This window comes from Erythrolamprus reginae, chromosome 2 (genome assembly GCF_031021105.1).
Source record: "Erythrolamprus reginae isolate rEryReg1 chromosome 2, rEryReg1.hap1, whole genome shotgun sequence".
Taxonomy (NCBI): Eukaryota; Metazoa; Chordata; class Lepidosauria; order Squamata; family Dipsadidae; genus Erythrolamprus; species Erythrolamprus reginae.
This window is the reverse complement of record NC_091951.1, coordinates 182771608-182793724: the sequence shown is the minus strand read 5'-3', so window position 1 is coordinate 182793724 and position 22117 is coordinate 182771608. Positions and strand designations below refer to the sequence as shown.

Genomic DNA, 22117 nt, shown 5'->3' with positions numbered 1-22117 from the left:
TCAGGCCCTGTTCTCCTTACAGAGGATAAATTACGTGATCCTTGTAAAGAATTTATTTAAATAAATTGTTTATTGTTATGACCTATAAGCCCTTCATGGCATCGGGCCAGAATATCTCCGGGACCACCTTCTGCCGCACAAATCCCAGCGACCGGTTAGGTCCCACAGAGTTGGCCTTCTACGGGTCCCGTCAACTAAACAATGTCATCTGGTGGGACCCAGGGGAAGAGCCTTCTCTGTGGTGGCTCCGACCCTCTGGAACCAGCTCTCCCCAGAGATTAGGATTGCCCCCCACCCTCCTTGCCTTTCGGAAACTCCTTAAAACCCACTTCTGCCGTCATGGGGGAATTGAAACATCTCCCCCTTGCCCATGTAGTTGCTGTGTATGATTTGACTGTGTGCTTGTTTTTTTATATATTGGGGTTTCTTTTGGATTTTTAACTTAAAACTGTAATTTAGATTGCTAAATATTAGATTTGTTACTATGTATTGTTTACCATTGTTGTGAGCCGCCCTGAGTCTACGGAAAGGGGCGGCATATAAATCTAATAAATCTAATTTAATCTAATCTCAAAAGTTGGAAAAGTTGGCATGGGAGGAGAGGGGTTGTTTTATGAAGGGAGTTGTTTTATGAAGGGAGGGAAAGAATTAACATAAATTGTTAACAGATTATTCATGAAAAGAAAATATATAACTTAGCAAATAATAACAATAAGCATTCGTGATGACAATATTCAGCTTTAGTATTTCATACTGCCCAGTCAGTATTTAAAAAGGAAACATAAAAAAGAAGAAAATTAAATTATCTCATATATTTATTAAAGGAAAACTAAGGGAGGTCATTTCCTTCTAGCAGTTATTTAAATATGCAGATGTAACAATTGTAATCAAAGAAAGCAAATTATGGTTTGAACCTTGAGACATATTATCTTCTCCATTGTTAAATATTGTCAAAAATATATGATTGCTAATATTGATTCCAAATTATTTGATGTCTTATATAATCACTGTGCGGGTAGGTGAATTGATTTGCTGAAATTTTCATTGGAAATTTCTTTTTTTCACTATTGAAGAAATTAGATGCAGACAGAATTTCAGTCTTCCCAGAATCCTATCTTTAACTGAGTTTATATTACTTTGTAATTCAAAATGTGGCCTGTTTAGTTATGACATTTTTTTAATCTTTTTAAATTTATTGGCTGTCAAACTCCAGTGGATTACCGGTAATGTGATGTGTGCACCCAGATATTGTAACTTACTCAACAAACCATTAAGCAAATATTAGTCTAGGGCAATGTGCAAAGTACATTTACAGCAATCTTTAGATTTAGATTTAACTCCATCCTTTGACTGAGTAGGCTGCATTTTTTAAACTAAAAATGTGATTTTTAAGGAGAGCGTTGCTTAAGCAAAGATTGGTTCTATATTCCACAACTACACTGAAAAACCCAGTTTCCCTACATAAGGCGGCTCAAAATTTAATTCAAAGTTGACTTGGCATTGAATACAAAGCTGTTAGAAATTACAAGCACTGAAATATAATCATCTATATTTACTTTTCATTGTTCTGGCTCCCTTTTTTCCCCATAGTCTCTAGGCTATTTGTCAATCCTGTCACAATATAATGTACAAATGGCTCGGTAGTGGAAACCTGAAACCCTTACTAAACATACCAAGGAGCTTTTCCCACGTGATTCTTTTGTGCAGTAGATGGATATGAAAATCACTGCTTTCCAGCACAGGCAAGATCCTTGCACGAGTGTTGCTGAATCGCCTACCTGACCACCTGGAACAGGAAATGAAGCACGGTGCGGTTCCCACAAATAAGGTGGAACTATGGACATGATCTTCGCAGCCCGACAGCTCCATGATAATCTCACTAAGGCTTTTGACACTGTCAGTCGTGAAGGCCTGTGGCGCATCATATCCAAATATGAGTGATTTGATAAATTCATTCTGATGGTATGTCAATTTCATGACAGTATGATGGCCCACGTGCTGGACAATGGAGAGGTTTCAGAGACCTTTTCCATCACAAATGGCATTAACGCTCTCTACATGGGGCTACCTTTGAAAAGTGTTCGGAAACTCCAGATCGTGCAGAATGCAGCTGCGAGAGCTATCATGGGCTTTCCTAAATATGCCCATGTTACTCCAACACTCCGCAGTCTGCATTGGTTGCCGATCAGTTTCCGGTCACAATTCAAAGTGTGGGTCATCACCTATAAAGCCCTTCATGGCATCGGACCAGAATATCTCCAGGACCACCTTCTGCCGCACGAATCCCAGCGACCAGTTAGGTCCCACAGAGTGGACCTTCTCCGGGTCCCGTCGACTAAACAATGTCGTTAGGCGGGACCCAGGGGAAGAGCCTTCTCTGTGGCAGCCCCGACCCTATGGAACCAACTCCCCCCAGATATCAGAGTTGCCCCCACCCTCCTTGCTTTTCGTAAGCTCTTAAAAGCCCACCTCTGTCATCAGGCATGGGGGAATTGAGATATTCCCTTCCCCCTAGGCTTATAAAATTTATGTATGGTATGACTGTATGTATGACTGATCTCTTAAATTGGGTTTTTTAGATTTTTTAAATATTAGATTTGTTTACGTTGTCTTTTTACTGTTGTTAGCCGCCCCGAGTCTGCGGAGAGCGGCGGCATACAAATCAAATCAAATCAATCAATCAAGAAAGAAAGAAAGAAAGAAAGAAAGAAAGAAAGAAAGAAAGAAAGAAAGGGTGCGTGTTGGCACTGACCTTATTCAGAACAATGTTGTCAGATGCCTTCCAGAACAGTTTCTTGGGAGTTAGCCTGAAATATAGGACTGAGCAGTAGTGCTTGTAGTGCTAATTACCTTGTTGTATGCCAGTGAGACTTGGCCTGTATACAGGAGACATGCTAGGCAATTGAACCACTTCCACATGACTTGCCTCCATAGAATTCTGAGGATCTGGTGGCAGGATAAGGTGCCTGATACTGAAGTCCTCTCCAGAGCAGGCCTGCCATCAATTCCCACCCTGTGGATGAAAGCCCAGACACACTGGGCAAGTCATGTTGCTAGGATGTCAGACCATCGCATCCCTAAACAGCTTCTCTGTGTTGAGCTGTCTAAAGGAAAGCAATCACATGGGGAACAAAGGAAGTGATACAAGTGATACGTTGAAAGCCTCCTTCAATCCCTCAATATCGACACCACCTCTTGGGAAACCCTGGCACAAGATTGATGCAACATGGCACCTACTGATCTACCAACGCTGCCAGACATCTGAGTCCAGAAGAACATTCATAGCAGAAGAGAAGCGAGCATTCTGTAAAACCAGAGCTACAAATGCTGCAACACATGTGGCAGAACATTTCGTGCCTGTATCGGCTTTACCAGCCACCTGCGGACACATCACGTACAGCCCACAAACCATTAGATGTCAAGATCCTTTTTAAACACAATGGACGAACATCATCAGATATCAAAGCAGTTTTACAAATCCGGCTATTTTAATGAGTAAAAATTGTTTTTCTGTATGTGTATGGCACAATGAGCTTAGCTAGGAATTGATCAACTTGCATGATCAAGATAAAGTTCCTGCCACTTGTTCATTTATGCTATTGCCAGGTCTTAATTGGTGTGTTTGTTCTCATTATTTTCTGTGTTTTAATAGAACCCACGGAGGAGAAAAATATAACGTGTCTTCCGTATGTAGCAATGGCTTATGCTTATAATTCAATGTACATGTACATTGTGCATAATGCAAAGCACATGTAATTCAGTGAATACTGAGCTGCCATTCTGATCCTAATCCCATAAAAAAATTGCCCATATTAGTTATCACTCTTATTGAATATTTAATTGGAGCAAGAAACTTTGTTTCAAAGGCTACCTCATTCCTCTCTTTCAACTTCAACTGTTGTGCTACTATACATCCTCACCAGAACATCGCAGGAGGGGCAGCGCACAACTAATGTCTGGGGTTTTTTTTTTCTCCTGTCAGGAGCTGACTGAAATGCAGAACCAGATCTCTGATACATCTGTTGTCCTTCAAATGGACAACAATCGGAACCTGGACTTGGACAGCATCATTGCTGAGGTCAAAGCTCAGTATGAGGAGATTGCTAATAAGAGCAGGGTGGAGGCAGAAAACTGGTACCAAAGTAAGGTGAGCATTGGTGGAAAAGATGGGAGGCCTTTTGATGATATCCAGTAGAATATTTATAATAGCTTAATGCTGTATTATAGTTTTCAAATACATTGCAGATGTTTAAGAACGTCTAGGTATTGAATTTGTTGGCTAGCTGCTGCAAGTGAGTCTCACATTTGTGATTAATATGGATACTTGTTATTGCCTTCATAACATATTTGGAACTTCTACCATATCTCCGATGGGGTTAATCTAGTCCTATGGGTAGAAGCTGTAATGATATCACTATACGTTAGCCTTTTCCTTCATTATGACAGTTCATTTTGCAATGCCCATTGGACAAATGGTTCAGGAATTTTCTCAAATAAGCAATAGACATATATATATTCCCTGGTACAGAGCTGAAGGGATTGGATACTGTAGCCTAGAGGATAATTCTCTGCCTTACAAGGCAAAGGTTGCAGGTTCAAGTCCCAGTGGGTATGGCTAGCTGATGAGGCCAAAATAAGGCCGAAATAGATCTATCCTAGTCTCCCTTAATTTTCAAATTCAGCTTAAACATGTGACATATATATATATATATATATATATATATACAGTGTTCCCTCGATTTTCGCGGGGGATGCATTCCGAGGCCACCCGTGAAAGTCGAATTTCCGCGAAGTAGAGATGCGGAAGTAAATACACCATTTTTGGCTATGGACATTATCACAAGCCTTCCCTTAACACTTTAAACCCCTAAATTACCATTTCCCATTCCCTTACCAACCATTTACTCACCATTATTACTGGTACTCACCTTTGAATAAGACACTTAGTGATTCTGATATTTATAAACGTAATTATTTATTAACAATAATAATTTTTTTTGTTATTTATTTGCAAAACTTATTAGTTTGGCGATGACGTATGACTTCATCGGGCAGGAAAAACCGTGGTATAGAAAAAAACCCACGAAGTATTTTTTAATTAATATTTTTTGAGAAACCGTGGTATAGGCTATTCGTGATGTTCGAACCCGCGAAAATCGAGGGAACACTGTATATAACATTGGAGATATGTGATGGAGATTGATGTTGTTTGTGTCCTACCACTTCTGAATTTTTCCTAGATTTCCACAAACTATCTTAATGGCCATTTATACTTTTTCAGCTCACTCTCTCTCCTAGCCTTCTTCTCCGAGTCACACATGCATACCCAGAGTGGGCTTCAAAAATGGCCTAGTCAGCATCCTGCACCACAACCTGGGGGTCGTTTTTGCCCTCCTTGGGCTCTGAGGCTTTTCTCAAGCTTTTGGGAGGGCAAAAATAGCCTCCCCAGGCTCCAGAGACTCTCTGGAGTCCAGAAATAGCCTTCCCAAACTTCCGGTAGGCCCATTTTTTTGCCATCCCCGAGCCTTTGCGTGTATCTTTTACTTACCTACATCCAAAATGGACCATGTGGGGACTCCTGAGAGGGGTGGGGAGCAGGGCCAGCCAGGAGTGGGATTTGGGGGTTCTTTGAACTGCACAGAATCTTAGCTAAAGGTTCTCCCAAAGCCCCGCAAACCCCCAGCAGCCCACTCCTGTAGATACCCCATTCACCTGAAGAAATTTAAATGGGCATTTTGTACTTATCCTTCTAGCCTCAGAATGGGGTCAGTTGCTACTTGGAGCAAATAAGATATTTCTTTTGTCTTTGCATAAAAAACCATTCTGAAACTTGAACATTATGTAGAGGTCCAGAATGTGAGAGGGAACTGAGCCCAGGCAGGAGCTTAGAAGGAGGAGGGGAAAACTAGAAACCTCCCTTTACATTTCCCATAGCATATTTTCTGCATCTTTTATTAATTTTAGTTTGAGACGTTGCAAGCCACTGCTGGAAAGCACGGAGATGACCTGCGGAGCACAAAGAATGAGATTGCTGAGATTAACCGCACAGTACTGAGGTTGCAAGCTGAGATTGACAATGTGAAAAACCAGGTGAGTAAGAAAAATAGCCTCTCTCAGTGCAAAAACTACACCGAGTACCTAAGAATAAGAGTGTGGTATAATGTCAATGCCCACCCCCAACAACCCAACTTACCCACTTACGATTTATCACACTTATGATTGGAATAAGTGGAAATATACTGTTAGATGTATGGTTTCTTTTTAAAGCCAGATATATCTACGTGTTACTATAAAGCCCTTCATGGCACCGGACCAGAATACCTCCGGGACCGCCTTCTGCCGCACAAATCCCAGTGACCAGTTAGGTCCCACAGAGTTGGCCTTCTCCGGGTCCTGTCAACTAAACAATGTTGTCTGGCGGGACCCAGGGGAAGAGCCTTCTCTGTGGCGGCCCTGACCCTCTGGAACCAGCTCCCCCCAGAGATCAGAATTGCCCCCACCCTCCTCGCCTTTCGTAAGCTCCTTAAAACCCACCTGTTGTCAAGCATGGGGGAATTGAGATATTCCTTCCCCCCAGGCCTATACAATTTATGCATGGTATGTTTGTGTGTATGTTTGGTTTTTAATAAGTTTTTTTTTAGTTATTTTAAATATTAGATTTGTTATATGCTGTTTTATTATTGTTTTTTTTGAAGTTTTATTAGTTTTTATCAAAATTATACAAACTGAAATAATAGGAAACTTTGCAAACATTATTTCTCATATTACAAACCACGACCACTCATAGTTATATAAGAAACATTAAAAAAAAAAGCATATATAAAAGTTTCCCCCCATAACAATTACACTAATCTCTTTCCCTCCCCCTCGCCCTACCCCCCCAACCTCCCCCCTCCTCAAACTTCCCAGAGTGAAGTCAAATTATCAATTCCCTTAAAATCAAAATCATACATACTTAAATTCTATATTATCTATTATCCTCCCTAACTCTACTACCTTCACACCCAAATCCATTTAGGCTCTTTATACTAATAAGTTTTATTATTGTTGTTAGCCGGCCCGAGTCTACGGAGAGAGGCGGCATACAAATCTAATAAATAAATAAATAAATAAATAAATGAATGAATGAAAGAGAAAGAAAGAAAGAAAGAAAGAAAGAAAGAAAGAAAGAAAGAAAGAAAGAAAGAACTGCAAGAAAAAGCAGGTTGAGATTCTATGGCAAACCTTGGTTGGAATCAAAGTTCTTTTTCGTAAAAAAGTAGGTATAATAGATTATGAAGAAACTGAAGCCCTTGGTAGCTGCTGAATAATTATTTGTTTGTTTGTTTGTTTGTCAGATACATATAGGATAGTAGTACTTGGTATAAACATAACAAGTAAAAAGTAACGATTAAAGAGGACAATAGGACAGGGACAGTAGGCACAGTGTTACAGACCTCTTAGAAATGGAAGGAGGTCAACTGTAAACCATCTAAAGTTAAAGTTTTGGGGGTTTCAGGAAGAAACCAGAGTCAATTAGTGCATTCCAGGCATTGATCACTCTGTTGCTGAAGTTGTGTTTTCTGCAGTTGAGTTTCAAGCAGTTTACATTGAGTTGAATCTATTGTGTGCTTGCGTCTTGTTGCTATTGAAGTATTCATTGACAGAGGTAGGGCATTGTGGTAGATGATTTTATTAGCTACATTTAACATGAAATGTAAAAAAAAAAGGGAAGGAAAGTAGATTTGGCCATACATCAATTTCCTTCATTTTGGCCTCACTTACCTGTTGAATTCATGATGTTCCAAGCCACAAACCTTTCCCTTTTTTCTCCCTGCTTGGGCAGCTTTGTCAGTTTGTTGAATAAAGATTATATACGGGTTTTTTTTAAAAAGAAATCAACCCCCACCTGCTTATTCAATTGTGCTACAGTTCCCTGCAAGGATTGGATATTTCATGATAAATGAAGTAGACTGTTTGCACAAAAATGAGACATAAGCTATTGTCTCTCCATAATGTGTGTTTGACTTCAGGGCGGGGAGACTTCAGCAAACATTCAAAGAGAAGCAATGACCCAGGGGAGTTCACTTCTAAATAGAATAGAATTCTTTATTGGCCAAATGTGATTGGACACACAAGGAATTTGTCTTTGGTGCATATGCTCTCAGCGTACATAAAAGGAAATATACATTTGTCAAGAATCATGAGGTACAACACTTAATAATGGTCATAGGGTACAAATAAGCAATCGGGAAACAATCAATATTAAATTAAATTGTAAAGATGCAAGCAACAAGTTACAGTCATACAGTCATAAATTGGAGGAGATGGATGATGAGAAAAAATAGTAGTAATAGTAATGCAGCCTTAGTGAGTAGTTTGACAGTGATGAGGGAATTATTATTGGCTTGCATTGGCTGCCGATCAGTTTCCGGTCACAATTCGAAGTGTTGGTCATGACCTTTAAAGCTCTACATGGCATTGGACCAGATTACCTCCGAACCGCCTGCTACCGCATGAATCCCAGGGACCGATAAGGTCCCACAGAGTTGGCCTTCTCCGGGTCCCGTCGACTAAACAATGTCGTTTGGCGGGCCCCAGGGGAAGAGCCTTCTCTGTGGCAGCCCCGGCCCTATGGAACCAACTCCCCCCAGAGATTAGAATTGCCCCCACCCTCCCTGTCTTTCGTAAACTACTCAAGACTCATTTATACCGCCAGGCATGGGGGAGTTGAGATATTCCTTTCCCCTAGGCCATTACAAGTTATGCATGGTATGTATATGTGTATGTTTGGTTTTTATAAATAAGGCTTTTTAGCTGTTTTATTATTGGATTGTCACATGCTGTTTTTATCATTGTTGTTAGCCGCCCCGAGTCTACGGAGAGGGGCAGCATACAAATCCAATAAATAATAATAATAATAATAATAATAATAATAATAATAATAATAATAATAATTTCATTAGCACAGTGATGGCATTCAGGAAAAACTGTTCTTGTGTCTAGTTGTCTTGGTGTGCAGTGCTTTGTAGCATCATTTTGAGCTTGGGAGTTGAAACAATTTATATCCAGGATGCGAGGGGTCAGTAAATATTTTCCCCACCCTCTTTTTGACTCATGCAGTATACAGGTCCTCAATGGAAGGCAGGTTGGCAGCAATTGTTTTTTTTTCCCTTCAGTTCTGCGGAATGGGTGGTCTGAAGCCTAGATGCTTAGCATTACACTCTTCTTCTACACCCTTACAATAGAGAGAGTGGAGCACCTAAACATTCCCGGTATAGCAAATGGCTAGTGATTTTATCTCATATCAATAATGTAATAAATTATTGTGGCATGAATGGTGAGCCAAGGGCAAATGATTAGAAGATGCCTCCTTCCTCTTTTCTTCCTTTGGGACATTGCTGTTTTCTGACCCTAGCTGCATATGAAGGCATTTTACTTTTCACCCTATCAGTGCCAGGGCAGATGATGATAGACTGCTGACCATGAAGATTTGCACACAGGTCATTTCGGAAGCACTCCTTCTTCCAGAGACCTATTTTGGGGGGCATGGAGAGGGTTTTTTTAAAAAATTTAGACTTATATACCACTTCACAGTGCTTCACAGCTCTCTCTAAGCGGTTTACAGAGTCAGCCTATTGCATCCAACAATCTGGGTCCTCATTTTACCGACCTTGGAAGGATGGAAGGCTGAGTCAACCCTGAGCCTGGTGAGATTCAATCTGCCAAACTGCTGGCAGCCGGTGATCAGCAGAAAGTAGCTTGCAATACTGCACTCTAACCATTGCACCACCAAGGCTCCACATACAGAGTGCCTCCCTATATGTTGTTGTCAGGTTAAGGAACATGCTCCTTTGTGAATATGCATTTGACACAGACCTTGGATTAACACTGAGTCTCATATTGATTTTAATACTGCGGGTCGCATTTCTTGAAGTCTATTGTGATTGAGTGCAGTAATAGTTCTTTGGGATTGCCAAGCGAAAGCATTTTCTTGACTTACTGCCCAGAGATGCCGCGAATTGGGTCTGCTCTGGGAGGCGGGGAAGAGACAAAAAAAGTTGCATTGCCATTCGGCTGTGGGCCCTCATCCTCTCATTTATCAAATCACCAATATGCTGCTTAGTGATGTTTGTGCATTGATTTAAATTAAGGGTAAAGCTTTTGCTTCCTTTCCCAATAATTCTAGACGACTCCATTATGACTGCTAGCACAAGTTCCTCAGCCCTGATTTACAAGGTCAGATTTTTGGCTCTGTTTAGTGTAATCTATTTTTGCCCTGCCGGGGGCTTTCCTGATCTTCAATAGGTGGTTTCCCAAATGTTCCAACCTGAGCTCTTTATACTTGTCGAACTACTTTTCAGTATACAATGCAGGCACTGTATTGCTGCTGAGCAACGACTCCCTCCCCGCCCCCCTTCTCTTTTTCTTCTTAAAGACACAGCATTATTTGCTGGATTTTGAGTCAGATTATTATTATTATTATTATTATTATTATTATTATTATTATTAATTAGATTTGTATACACTCAGTGTATCACCGCACAATATCAGTTGAATGATTGCACTGACTTCTAAAGAGAAGTTAATGCCCTGCTGTTCTATGGGATGGATGTGATCTGCCCTAAAAGAAAAATTAGGAGATAGAATCGATTGACGTTCCTTTTACTTCTCAGCTGTTTTCCCCTTCTTTTTGCAGAAAAGTTTTTGATTTCTTATGGGAGTACACTGAGCACTGAGATTCCTCACTAATAGTAGGAAGAAGAATAGTCCATTTTATAGCTTTAGCATACTATCATAGCATTTTCAAGATACTGTATTCTTATTGTTCTGTCTGGGTGCCCCCAGACTTCAACACCAACTGGAAAAAGCAGCCAGACACGCTGGTAAAAGCAAAAGCACTTTATAGTTTGAAAAATAAACACAGAGAAAAACCTGTTCTTCCCAACAGGCAGGCTATGAGACTTCACAGCAGAGTCCTGATGGCCAGACAATACAGCAGACTTCTTGCTGGCACACCCACCACTGTAGAGAATAAGACCCACACCTTTCCCCCCCAAGGTTTCAGTATTCAAAGTCACAAACCAGAATTCCAAGACGCCAAAGATCACAGCCAGGTCCCAGGACTCCCAAAGATAATACTCCACAAGCCAGGAAGGGTGGGTCTGCCTTTTAAGCCTTTCCAGAGAGCACCACACCCAAACCCAGCTGTTGCCTCTTTAGTGCTGAAAGTACCTGGCTAATTGTCCCCTTCGTTGTGTTGCTCTTCTCTGCCGGAGATCGATTATTGCTTGTGCATTTTCATCTAAGGAATCCAGGCTGCTTGCTGGGGAGAGCTCTCTCTTGGGGGACTCTGGCTGTCTTCCCTCTCCCTCAGCCTGAGATTCCTCCTCCCCGTCTGCCTGAACCTCCTGTTCCTCATCCTCCCCCTCTGAGCAGGAAGCCGGCAGAGGATCAGCCGTTCCCTGAGGGGCCTCAGATGGAATCACAACACTTATTAGCTATTTTAACAACCCCTCCTGGTCATTTTAAAGAGTGCAATTGCAAATGAAGCAAGAAAAGTGGACAGGAAGAGGGTGGCATACAAATAAAAATAATAAATAAGAAGAGATGTATAAAAATAACCAACACAGAGTTCTCTGTCTTTTATTCACCAGGGCTATTTGATGCAGAATTCTCATTCTTTTTTTTTTTCTTTTGGCCATGATTTTATTAAGTTTCATTATAAAATAAAAATACAGGAAAAACAAAAGTTAGAGAACTAAAAGAAAGAGAGAAGTGTAAAGCGAGAAAAAAAGTTGTGACTTTCAACTTTTTTCAGTAGTGTAGGATGCAAACAAAATACACAACATAAACGTTTCAATCTAATTATAATTTAAAAAAAAAATCATTGTAATCATCAAATGCTAAAATCAAAGTTTCATTTTTTTTTACGTTTCGAGCAAGAAGTCCAGAAATAGAGCAGAAACAAAGTAGAAACAATAGAAAGGAAATTGGCTATTTCTTCCCTTTAATTAAAACAGTCAGCTTCACCATCCCTCTAACTCGCATCCCCTTTAACATCTACTCTTCCATTCAGAGGTGGGTTTCAGCAAGTTCTGACCAGTTCTGGAGAACTGGTAGCGGAAATTTAGAGTAGTTTGGAGAACTCGTAAATATCACCTGACTGGCCTCGCCCCTATCTATTCTCTGCCTCTTGAGTCCCAGCTAATCAGGAAGACATGGGGATTATGCAATAACCTTCCCCTGGAGTAGGGAGGAAATGGGGATTTTACGGTACCCTTCCACTGCCACGCCCACCAAGCCACACCCACAGAATCAGCAGTAAAAAATTTGAAACCCACCACTGCTTTCATTGCGGGAATTAGTGTGTCATTCTATCTTTGTCAAAGTAGATAATAAAACTCGTTTATTTTTCAAGGTCTTTATCCATTAGACCTAAAAGGAAAGTTTGTAGTTTCAATTTTATATTTATATTTTAGAAAGAGTTTGTAAGAATTTTCTGAATTAAAGTAAAAATCCCAGTATTTCCTTGCTTTGTTGTAAGCCCAGCAGCGTTGATAAAACATCCCCCTTTTTTGCAGTTGTACTTCCATTCAGTAATGGGCTGCAGTTGGTACGACTGGGATCACCAATTAATTAGTAAAAACAGCTATGCGTGCACTGCTGCATTCCCCCAAGGCGCCCCCGCATGCCCCCATGTGAGATTTGATTGCTGCGCACATGCAGCAAGCAAAATCTCGTGCAAGGATGCATGTGCAAGGTTTTGGCAATTTTCAGGCTTTTTTTGCTTCTGCACATGTGCAGAAGCAAAGTATTCAACGAAAATTGCCAAAATTTCACACATTCGAGTGTCCACGCGTGAGATTTTGCTTCTGTGTGCATGCGCAGAACCCGAATCTTCTGCTGGGGGCAGCACGCCCGCTCCACCTGCCCGCGCATGCCTGCCGCCAAGAGTATACCAGTAATGCCAGCGGTGGGCGGCCCTTCATTGCTTCCAACATACATTTGAAATGTCTTTACACACTGTTGGGCAATTTCTCAGGCATCAAATACACAGGATGCTCATTCCAATCTGTAAGAGCTTATTCGTCCACAGTGGGAGGAAGGACAACAGTTTTCTAAACAAGGTAGATGAAAACAATGAGAACCAAATCATCCTTTATGTAGGGAAATCAGAAGGAAAAGATGCAAACAGGGTTGAATGTTGAATCTATAAAAAAGGCTTCAATCCCTCTACTTGCTGAAATGCTTTCTTTACGCCTAGTAACTTTATAATAAAAATTGCTCAGCACAAGTTCCTGGTTTCTTGTAAACTGACCTAACAGGTTCAGTCTTGCCTGGGCAGCTGAAGATAATCTTGGAAATTTTATTTTTTTGTCTTTTATGGTCACAGTTAGATTGGTTCTGAATATATCCTGTAAAAAACATAACAAAAGAAAAAAAAACTTAAAAAGAAAGGATGAATGGACTTCCCCATATAATACTCACTTCAGTTATGGCTTTGGGAGGCTTTTTGTTTCCTCTTCCTCCTCCTCCTCCATGATGGATGAAATGAAACGGCAGAACTTCTGGGTAATTCTGTTCTCTTGGTCTGTCTCTCCAGCGTGCCAAGCTGGAATCTGCCATTGCTGAAGCAGAGGAACGCGGTATGCTGGCTGTCAAAGATGCCAAGGCGAAACAGGATGAGCTAGAGATGGCCCTCAACAAAGCTAAGCAAGATATGGCCCACCAGCTGCGTGAATATAGCGAGCTGATGAACGTCAAGCTGGCTCTGGATATTGAGATTGCCACTTACAGAAAGCTGCTGGAAGGGGAGGAAAGCAGGTATGTGGCTTGGAAGTAATATTCTCATCATTGCAGCTACTTGACTAGGGTTGCAGTGTTTAGTCAAGTGAGTTTTTTTAAAAAACAACAACAACAACTAATCAATGTTTTATGTTCCCATCTGGATTATATATAAAATAAGTACTTCGCCTATAGAAGCTATTGCTTCTTCTAATAAAACTTCTGCTATAACACAAACACCTAAGACCAAGAAGACATTTAGTTTATAAAAACAGTTGTCTTTTTTTTTAAAAAAAGTTTGTTTATTTGTTTGCTTGTTTATAAAATCTATTGGCCACCCACCTTACCACCTACAACTCTAGGTAGTTGGCAATCATATGTATGTGCATGTGCATATATATTGTATATATCTACCTATTTCTATCTCTATCTCTATCATCTCTATCTATCTCTATTTGTGTGTGTGTTTGTGTGTGTGTGTAAATAGTCAGAAAAGGGATCTCACTTGATAAAAAAGCATCTACAAAAGAGGCCTAAAAAAGAAGATCAGTCAATGACATCAGCAACTGTTTTGGGCCCAATTGGCAAAAGAAAAATGTGTGGAAGAGGCCTTCATCCTGCACTGGATAGGCAATGGCTAAAATGATGCTGATGATACATAAATAACTTAATTCCAACTGTTAAAAAGTCTGCTATGTATATGTATCTGCTATGTATATTTAATCTAAATTTACTTCTTTTTTTTAAAATAAAATAATGTTTATTGGTTATATACAAATATATACAAAGAAACAATACAAAACAGTGTTGACAAGACAAGGTGTTCATATCATAAGCATCTGATCATTGTTTCCAATAAATTTACTTTTTAACTCCTATGGTAAAATGGTTGAGATTAAGTGAATCATGAAGGAGACCTATGTTTTGTCCTTTAAAATGATCCCACTCGCATTGTTGTCACTTAACAACAATAAAGGACTGGGTGGGGGAGAATTATCTTCTGGATCATTAATCCCATCCAACGGAGTATTCCTCATCTTCTTCTTAGGGCCAATAAACACATATTAACTAAAACTGGCAAGAATCAGTTAGCTGTCTCTCCTGAATATTTTATATTAATATTTTGTTTCCTTATTGCCACGTCTAAAATCTTTCAATTAGAAAAATGAATGTTTTCTTTTTTCCCCTTTTTTAATTGCTTGCATGCTTATTTCTCACACAATAGGTTGTCTGGAGACGGAGTTGGTTCTGTAAACATGAGTAAGTTTACTTCTTATTTCTTGACTTCTTTTCAGTATATATTAAACCTCAGGGAGCACAAATCGTGGAAACCATCTCTTAGGGAAGCAATTTATAATTTTGTCCAAGATGAAAGTTTCTCCTTCACTTTGTGACTGTCTTCTTAATGACCAAAAACCAGTGTTCAAAAATCCCCTTAGTGACCAGTCCTTGCATTTATGAACTTTGCAGTGTCTTTCTGCATTTATTTTCACTTACTCAGCCCATACCAAATTGTCCTCAAACTGAAAGAGCCCCAGTTTACCCGAGGAAGTAGCAAGAAGCAAAAGAAAACTGAAAAATTATAAGCATAGTCATGTTCATGTCATTTTCACATTTTCACTTTCACAAACCTTGCTTAATGATCAAGATACTGATCCCAATTGCAATTGCTAAACAAAGACTATCTGTACTTATAGTTGTCTTTAAAAACATAGGAAACATAGCAAGGAAAAACATTTAGACTTAATTAAAATAAGTGTAGAGATTATTTATATTACTTACTTACTTACTTACTTACTTACTTACTTACTTACTTACTTACTTACTTACTTACTTACTTACTTACTTATTTCCCTCCTATCTTACCGAAATAATAGAAAAAGACAGATGGTCCTCAATCTATGGGCACAATTGAACTCCAAATTTGAAACCTGGCTCTATATTAAAAATGTACTTGTAAAATGTATTCAGAATGACCAGAAAACAGAATCTGACATAGCAGTGTAATGTCACTGCAAAGAAGCCAATTGTGCATTTTAGTCATGTCAACAGAAGTAGAATTTCCAAATCAGGAAAAATAGTAGTTCTGCATTGGTCAAATCACCTTTGAATACTGTCCTGGGCACTACATTTTAATAAAGATTTAGCAAAGATCAGTGAACACAATCAAGTGATTAAAATCTAAGTTGTATGGAGATACATTGAAGGAACTAATCCTTGAGAAGAAACAGTTGGGGATGGGATATGATAGCCATTTAAAAATATTTAAACCCATACGAAGAAAGCCAAGAACTTCTTATTCCAGAACAGAGGACATCGAGTAGTGAAAGTCAGTTGCAGGGATGTGTATTGTGAATGAATATTGGCAGCAGTCATCTTTATAACCTGAGTAAATAGCCATTCAATTATTTGTGGTTTTGAAACCAATGGTGCACAATCAGTTTCAATAAAGAAAAGAAAGGGTTTCTTTGGTTGCCTTATCCTGCCTCAGTCAAAGAAGAAGTGGACAGCCATTTAAATATGAGCCAGCAGTGTTCAGCAGCTGCTAAAAAAGTCAACACAGTTTTAGGCTGCATTAACAGAGGGATAGAATTAAGATCACATGAATGTCAATATCACTTTATAAGGCCTTGGTAAGGCCACACTTGGAATACTGCATTCAGTTTTGGCCACCATGATGCAAAAAGGATATTGAGACTCTTGAAAAAGTGCAGAGAAGAGCGACAAAGATGATTAGGAGACTGGCGGCTAAAACATATGAAGAATGGTTGCAGGAACTGGGCATGGCTAGTTTAATGAAAATAGGGACCAGGGGGCACATGATAGCAGTATTCCACTATCTCAGGGATTACCACAAAGAAGAGGGAATCAACTATTCTCCAAAGCACCTGAGGGTAGAACAAGAAGCAATGGGTGGAAACTAAAGAGGGAGAGAAGTAACTTAGAACTAAGGAGAAGTTTCCTGATAGTCAGAACAGTTAATCCGTGGAACAGCTTGCCTCCAGAAGTTGTGAATGCTCCAACACTGGAAGTTTTTAAGTAAATGTTGGATAACCATCTGTCTGAAGTAGTGTAGGGTTTCCTGCCTAAGCAGGGGGTTGGACTAGAAGACCTCCAACTCTGTTCTTCTTCTTCTTAGTATAAGACAAGATGGTCAATCAGAGATCTTAGAATCAATGTGGCTTCACCACACTGCCATGTTGCAAGTCAGCCCACTCTGCATGAGATCTTCAAAGACTAAGGAAGACAACAGCCCAGAAGAGCAAGAATAACTAGGCCAAAATCCCCTTTCCTACATATGAAATTATAAATTAAATTGGCAGAATATTTGTTAGAATATTCCAAGGTGTCTCACTGTTTCTGTTAAAACATGACATCCTTTTCTTTTTGTATACTGCAGCTATGGTCAGCTCCAGTGGTGGTGGTACATACAGCAGTGGAAGTGGTCTTGGCTATGGTGGAGGATTTAATCTGGGCAGTGGAATGGGCAGTGGAGCTATTGGTTTCATCCCTGGAGGTGGCTCGAGCAGCCTGAAATCGACATACAGTGTTACAAGGAGAAGCGTCAGAAATTGAAATAAGCAAAGAAGAATCATCACTGAATAAAAGAAATTTCCCCTGCTTTCCTTGCAACAGAGAAAAAAAAAAGGGCTTAGGAAAGGGGTTGTTTTTTGCTCAGCATCCCCAAAAAGGCCACCAATGATACAAATTTATAAATGTATAACCTCCTTTCTACTTACTTAGAACCCCCTTAATTTTCTTCTTGTCCGCACTCAGACCAAGGAAAACTTTGCTGCCAATTTCACTAACAGCAGAGGAAACCTTGGTCAGAAGTATCTAGAAAATAACCATTTGCTCTGGCTTTGATGTAAAACAATGTGCTACATTTCCCTAACTTTTGTATTGGGAGTGGCGAAGGAGTTAAAAGTCATACAAATAAAGCTGAGGCTATCTTACTTTCCCCCTAAATGGTGTTCTTTTGCGATTCATTTTAATTTTTCTTCTATATATATTGGATAAAGAAGAACAGATATGGTGCCACATTTGTCATCTCCTTTTAAAAAAAATAATAATTGATCAGCCCTTTGAATTCTTGTGTGATCACAACCAAGGTAATTATTTAAGGCTGAAGAGGAGAGAAGGCAGCCAATCAAATAATTTCTAAGGTCCAGAAGGTAGAGCTATATGCGATCAGTAAAAAACCCTTGGAAAGTGTTGTTCCTTTGGAAGTTCGCTTAAGTAATAGTTACACATTTTATGTATTTATTTTATTTCTTTATTTTGTCAAGCACATATAAGATTACAGAAAAAGTACAAACATGATTGTGAATACATAAAAGGTATAAACATGGTTATGAATCCATGAGATGGTTATGAATAATATTGCTGCCTAAATTGGGATTTCATGAAAGCAGAGACTTTTCTATGCCAAATAGCTGCTAAAAAGTCTTCAAAAATAATTCTTTTGGTACCTCGATGTGGATAAAGCCTTCCCATTTGGAGTTCAAACACCTCTTTATTACAGTCAAGTCTTTCCTGAGCTGTTAAAGCTGCCCAGGAAGTGACCCATAGTTGGATCCTTGTGATGGGATTAGCTTCCTTGGGAAAGGAAGTTCCTCCTACAATGAAAGAAGTGATGTATCCCCTCCTCAACAAGCCATTGCTGGCCCCAACAATTTGGGACAGCTACAGTCCAGTCTCCTAAACAAATCTTAAATCCAATCAGTTAATCTGGTGAAAAGATTGATGCACGCACATATACATGATACCAAACATATTCACACAGAGAGACGTACTCTACTTAGAGACACTTGCAACTTTTTCTAGGAGTGAGAAATAAGAAAGTTTGAGTAAAGGAGAGTCCCAAGACTATAGCAATGAATGCAGGAATTAAAAGAAAACTGCTTGAGATTGATTGGTCAGAGCTGTACTGAAAGTCTTAAGCCAGTGAGGGCGAACCATTTTTTTGCTCAAGTGCCAAAAGGGTGCACACATATGAGATAACAAGCACATGCGTGCCCACACCCATAATGCAATGCTCTTTCCCCACACATGCACACACTCCTCCCCCCCCGTGCTGTTTCCACATCCCCACCCGTGTATGCTTTCCTGAAACCTGGGGAGGGTTAAAAACAGCCCAATGGCCCAACCGGAAGTTCATTGCCGAACTTCTGGTAGGCCCATTGGGTCCATTTTTTGCCATCCACAGGCTCCAGAGGTTCTCCTGAAGCCTGGGGAGAGCGACAATGGCCTCCCCCCTCCAGAAAACTGAAAATCAGGTAGTGAGTGTGCACATGTGGGCTGGAGCTGACTTAGAGCAATGCCTTGTGTGCCCTCCAAGTGCCATAGGTCCACCATCATGGACTTAGACTGTTCTGTGTTATGATTGTTTCAAACCCCTTTTTAACATATTATTTAGCAATGGATGACGTTTCCAAGCTTTTTGGGAGAAGGGCAAACAACATCTCTTTTTGAAGGAAAAAAGTTAATCAGTAAAAGGTATCATTGTCCCATTTTGAGTTTTTTAGCTTTTGTCTAATAATAAATTTTTGCTGTTAGGATGGGAGAGAAATCAAAGTGGTCACATTAGTTATAGGAGCTAATCTATACCTATACCATTGACACCATTGAATTTGATCACATACTCATGGCTCTTTCCCTTTCTCTTGTTCATCCTCACAACCAGCGGTGGGCTATGAACTGGAACGCTAAATTGCGCTCACCACCGTGGCTCGTAGGTTCTTGCGGGACCAGCACGATTTTGCTGCTGCTCACAACGGTCCCATGAAATAAGTGAATAGAAAAGCAAAGTAAGCAATATGGCGCTGCATGTTGCCAGGGTATCTGCAGGACCTCCAAATTCCATATGTAGAACCATACAATTAAAAGATAATAATAATAATAATAATAATAATAATAATAATAATAATAATATGGCCCAAAAGCTTGCAAAATTACCACATCTCACATGGAATCTCACAAGAACCTGCATGTAATTTCTAATATGAGATTTAGTGGTCGTCAGATTTAGTCATTTTATCTTTAAAAAAATATTTTAATGCCTCAAAATTATTATCAGATTTCCTGCACCAGAAAAAAAAACTTTGAATATAGAGAGTGAATTTGTAATGGTATGAAGGCGAGACATACACACACCAATGATAGTTTTACCAAAACTACTGGAGAGAAAAGTGTGCACACCCAATATCTTTCAAGCAGAAAGTGCTTCACCTGCCTTATACTAGAGCTGGCATTTTACATGGATTATATCTGATTTTGTTACAACAAATCAAGTAAGATATGATCAGGCCAATCTTGGCATTTCATAGCTAGCAGGTTGATAAAACACGTATTGATATTTTGCACCAAAATCTGTCTTAATTAGCATCTGGACAACATATTAAATCACTAGGTAATGTTTGCAAATTTCAGATGCTGTAAAATACTTGGCTGACTTTATTAAACTGATTGATAGCACTATTAACATCCACAGAGATATATTTTTGTCCCTAAACTGATCTTTCAGTGATAGTTTGTCAAGCAAGAAGACAATACTGTCTGATGCCTAGAACACTGTAAGAAAAATGTGATGCTGGAAATCATTAAATACATCAAACCTATTGTGTCAAAATGTCAGCTTGCAGGCTCTTCCAAATAAGGATTACTTCACCATGATTAATAAGATCCTTTCCTCCCAGGGAAGATATGAGGCCAGTGTTAATACTAACTTTTTTCATATTTTTTATTAATTTGGTATGGTGTCCAATCCGTCGCTACCAATTTGCTTGTGCATGCGCAGAAGTGTCCCAGGCCAGAGCCTCCCATCGCTGCCACTACCTGTTTGCCAAAGCAGGCTGAACCGGGAGCAACCCGCAACTCACATCTGCTATACTGTAACATTTGTAGTATATTTAATACTAAAAGATCTGTAGTAAACTACAGTGATACCCCGTCTTACGAACATAATTGGTTCCAGGACGAGGTTCGTAAGGTGAAAAGTTCGTAAGATGAAACAATGTTTCCCATAGGAATGAATGGAAAAGTGAATAATGCGTGCAAGCCCATTAGGAAAATCCAAAACTTTAAGTTTTTTTAAAAAGCGGTGGGCGGACGAAGTGGAGGAGAACAGAGTGGGGACAGGCGAGCCGAGGAAGCGTCCGGGAGAGGGGATTTCCCCCATCTCGCTGTCAAAATGTGTCCGTGGAAGACTCAGCCATCCACCGCCCACTGCCCCCTCCTGCCAGAAGCCCGCAAACAGCCAAAGCTGGGTGTGGAGAAAAGTGAAACTTTCAGCTCCTGGATGGACCAGAGAGCCCACCCGCCCGCCCTGCCGATTGCCCTCCCTCCCTCCGCCAACAGTGCCAGTCCCACCCTCTCCAAGAGCTGCATCGAGGCCGCCTGGGAACCACTGCTTCCAGGAGGGTTCCCCTCACTAGCCTGCTCTAGATCTGCAGTTCAAGGCTTTGGTAACTTTGGAGGATCCCTGCCCAGCACACGTGCGCTCTCCCGGCACAACTTGCCCAGAGGATTTTTTTCCACCTCTCACGATCCCTCCAATGCCCCAACCTGAACTTTAGCTTGCGGGAGGAAGGGGGTTGGCTCCCCACATGGGAGCCACCCAAAGGTAAAATATGATTTGAAAAGCTCTGGTGCGCAAAAAGCTTGGGGGCAGCGTGACTTGGTAACGTGGGGAGGAGGAGGAAGAGCCGGGCCAGGAGGAGGAGGAGTGGGAGGAAGGCAAGATCTGCTCCCAACACCCATTGGGAACGCGGAAACCAAGGGTTCTCAGCCAAGACTTCTGAAAGAGACCGAGCTTTATGCAATCTCTCTTGGGATTAAAGGAGCGGGCACAAAAAAAGAGGTGCTAGAAACACATGCTCAATATCGGAGCTTCTTTCCTAAGCCCGAGATATCAAGGAAGAGATTTGGAGGTGGTGGGTGGAGGTGCGTGTGTGAGAGAGAAAGGAGATGGGGCCTTTCTCAGAGTCCAGAGAGATCTACACTGATGATTCTTTTATAAAAGAATCTCAAGGGGGGGGGGCTGGCAATGAAAAGAATCCAGAGCCCTGGAATAAAAGTCAAACTGGCACAAAAGCCCAATCTCTTCACTAGAAGCAGGATTGGGGAAACCCGATGAGGAAATTGGGCAGGCTTTTCAAAGGGGAGTTACAGCACTTAAAGCTTTGCAGAGCCCAATGTGCGGGGGGGGGGGGACGGGGGACACTTCAGCTGGGAAGTCACCTCCACCACCCTCTGTTGTCTTTTTAAAAACCTGATTGGGGGGGAGAGCTCAACAGCACAGCCACATGGTTACTGCAGGACTGGTTTCATGGGCAATGTAGTTCCCACC

General features: G+C 40.5%; 1 protein-coding gene across 1 annotated transcript in view; it reads left to right on the top strand.

Moving 5' to 3' along the window:
• The window catches only part of LOC139161512 (keratin, type II cytoskeletal cochleal-like), a 30531-nt gene extending 12795 nt beyond the window's left edge, over positions 1–17736 (top strand). Inside the window, exons 5-9 of the mRNA XM_070740719.1 lie at positions 3983–4147; positions 5965–6090; positions 13586–13806; positions 14993–15027; positions 17168–17736. Coding sequence (XP_070596820.1) covers positions 3983–4147; positions 5965–6090; positions 13586–13806; positions 14993–15027; positions 17168–17343 — 723 coding nt within the window. The 3' untranslated portion in view covers positions 17344–17736. The remainder of the gene's footprint in view (positions 1–3982; positions 4148–5964; positions 6091–13585; positions 13807–14992; positions 15028–17167) is intronic.
• Positions 17737–22117: the final 4381 nt, after the last annotated feature.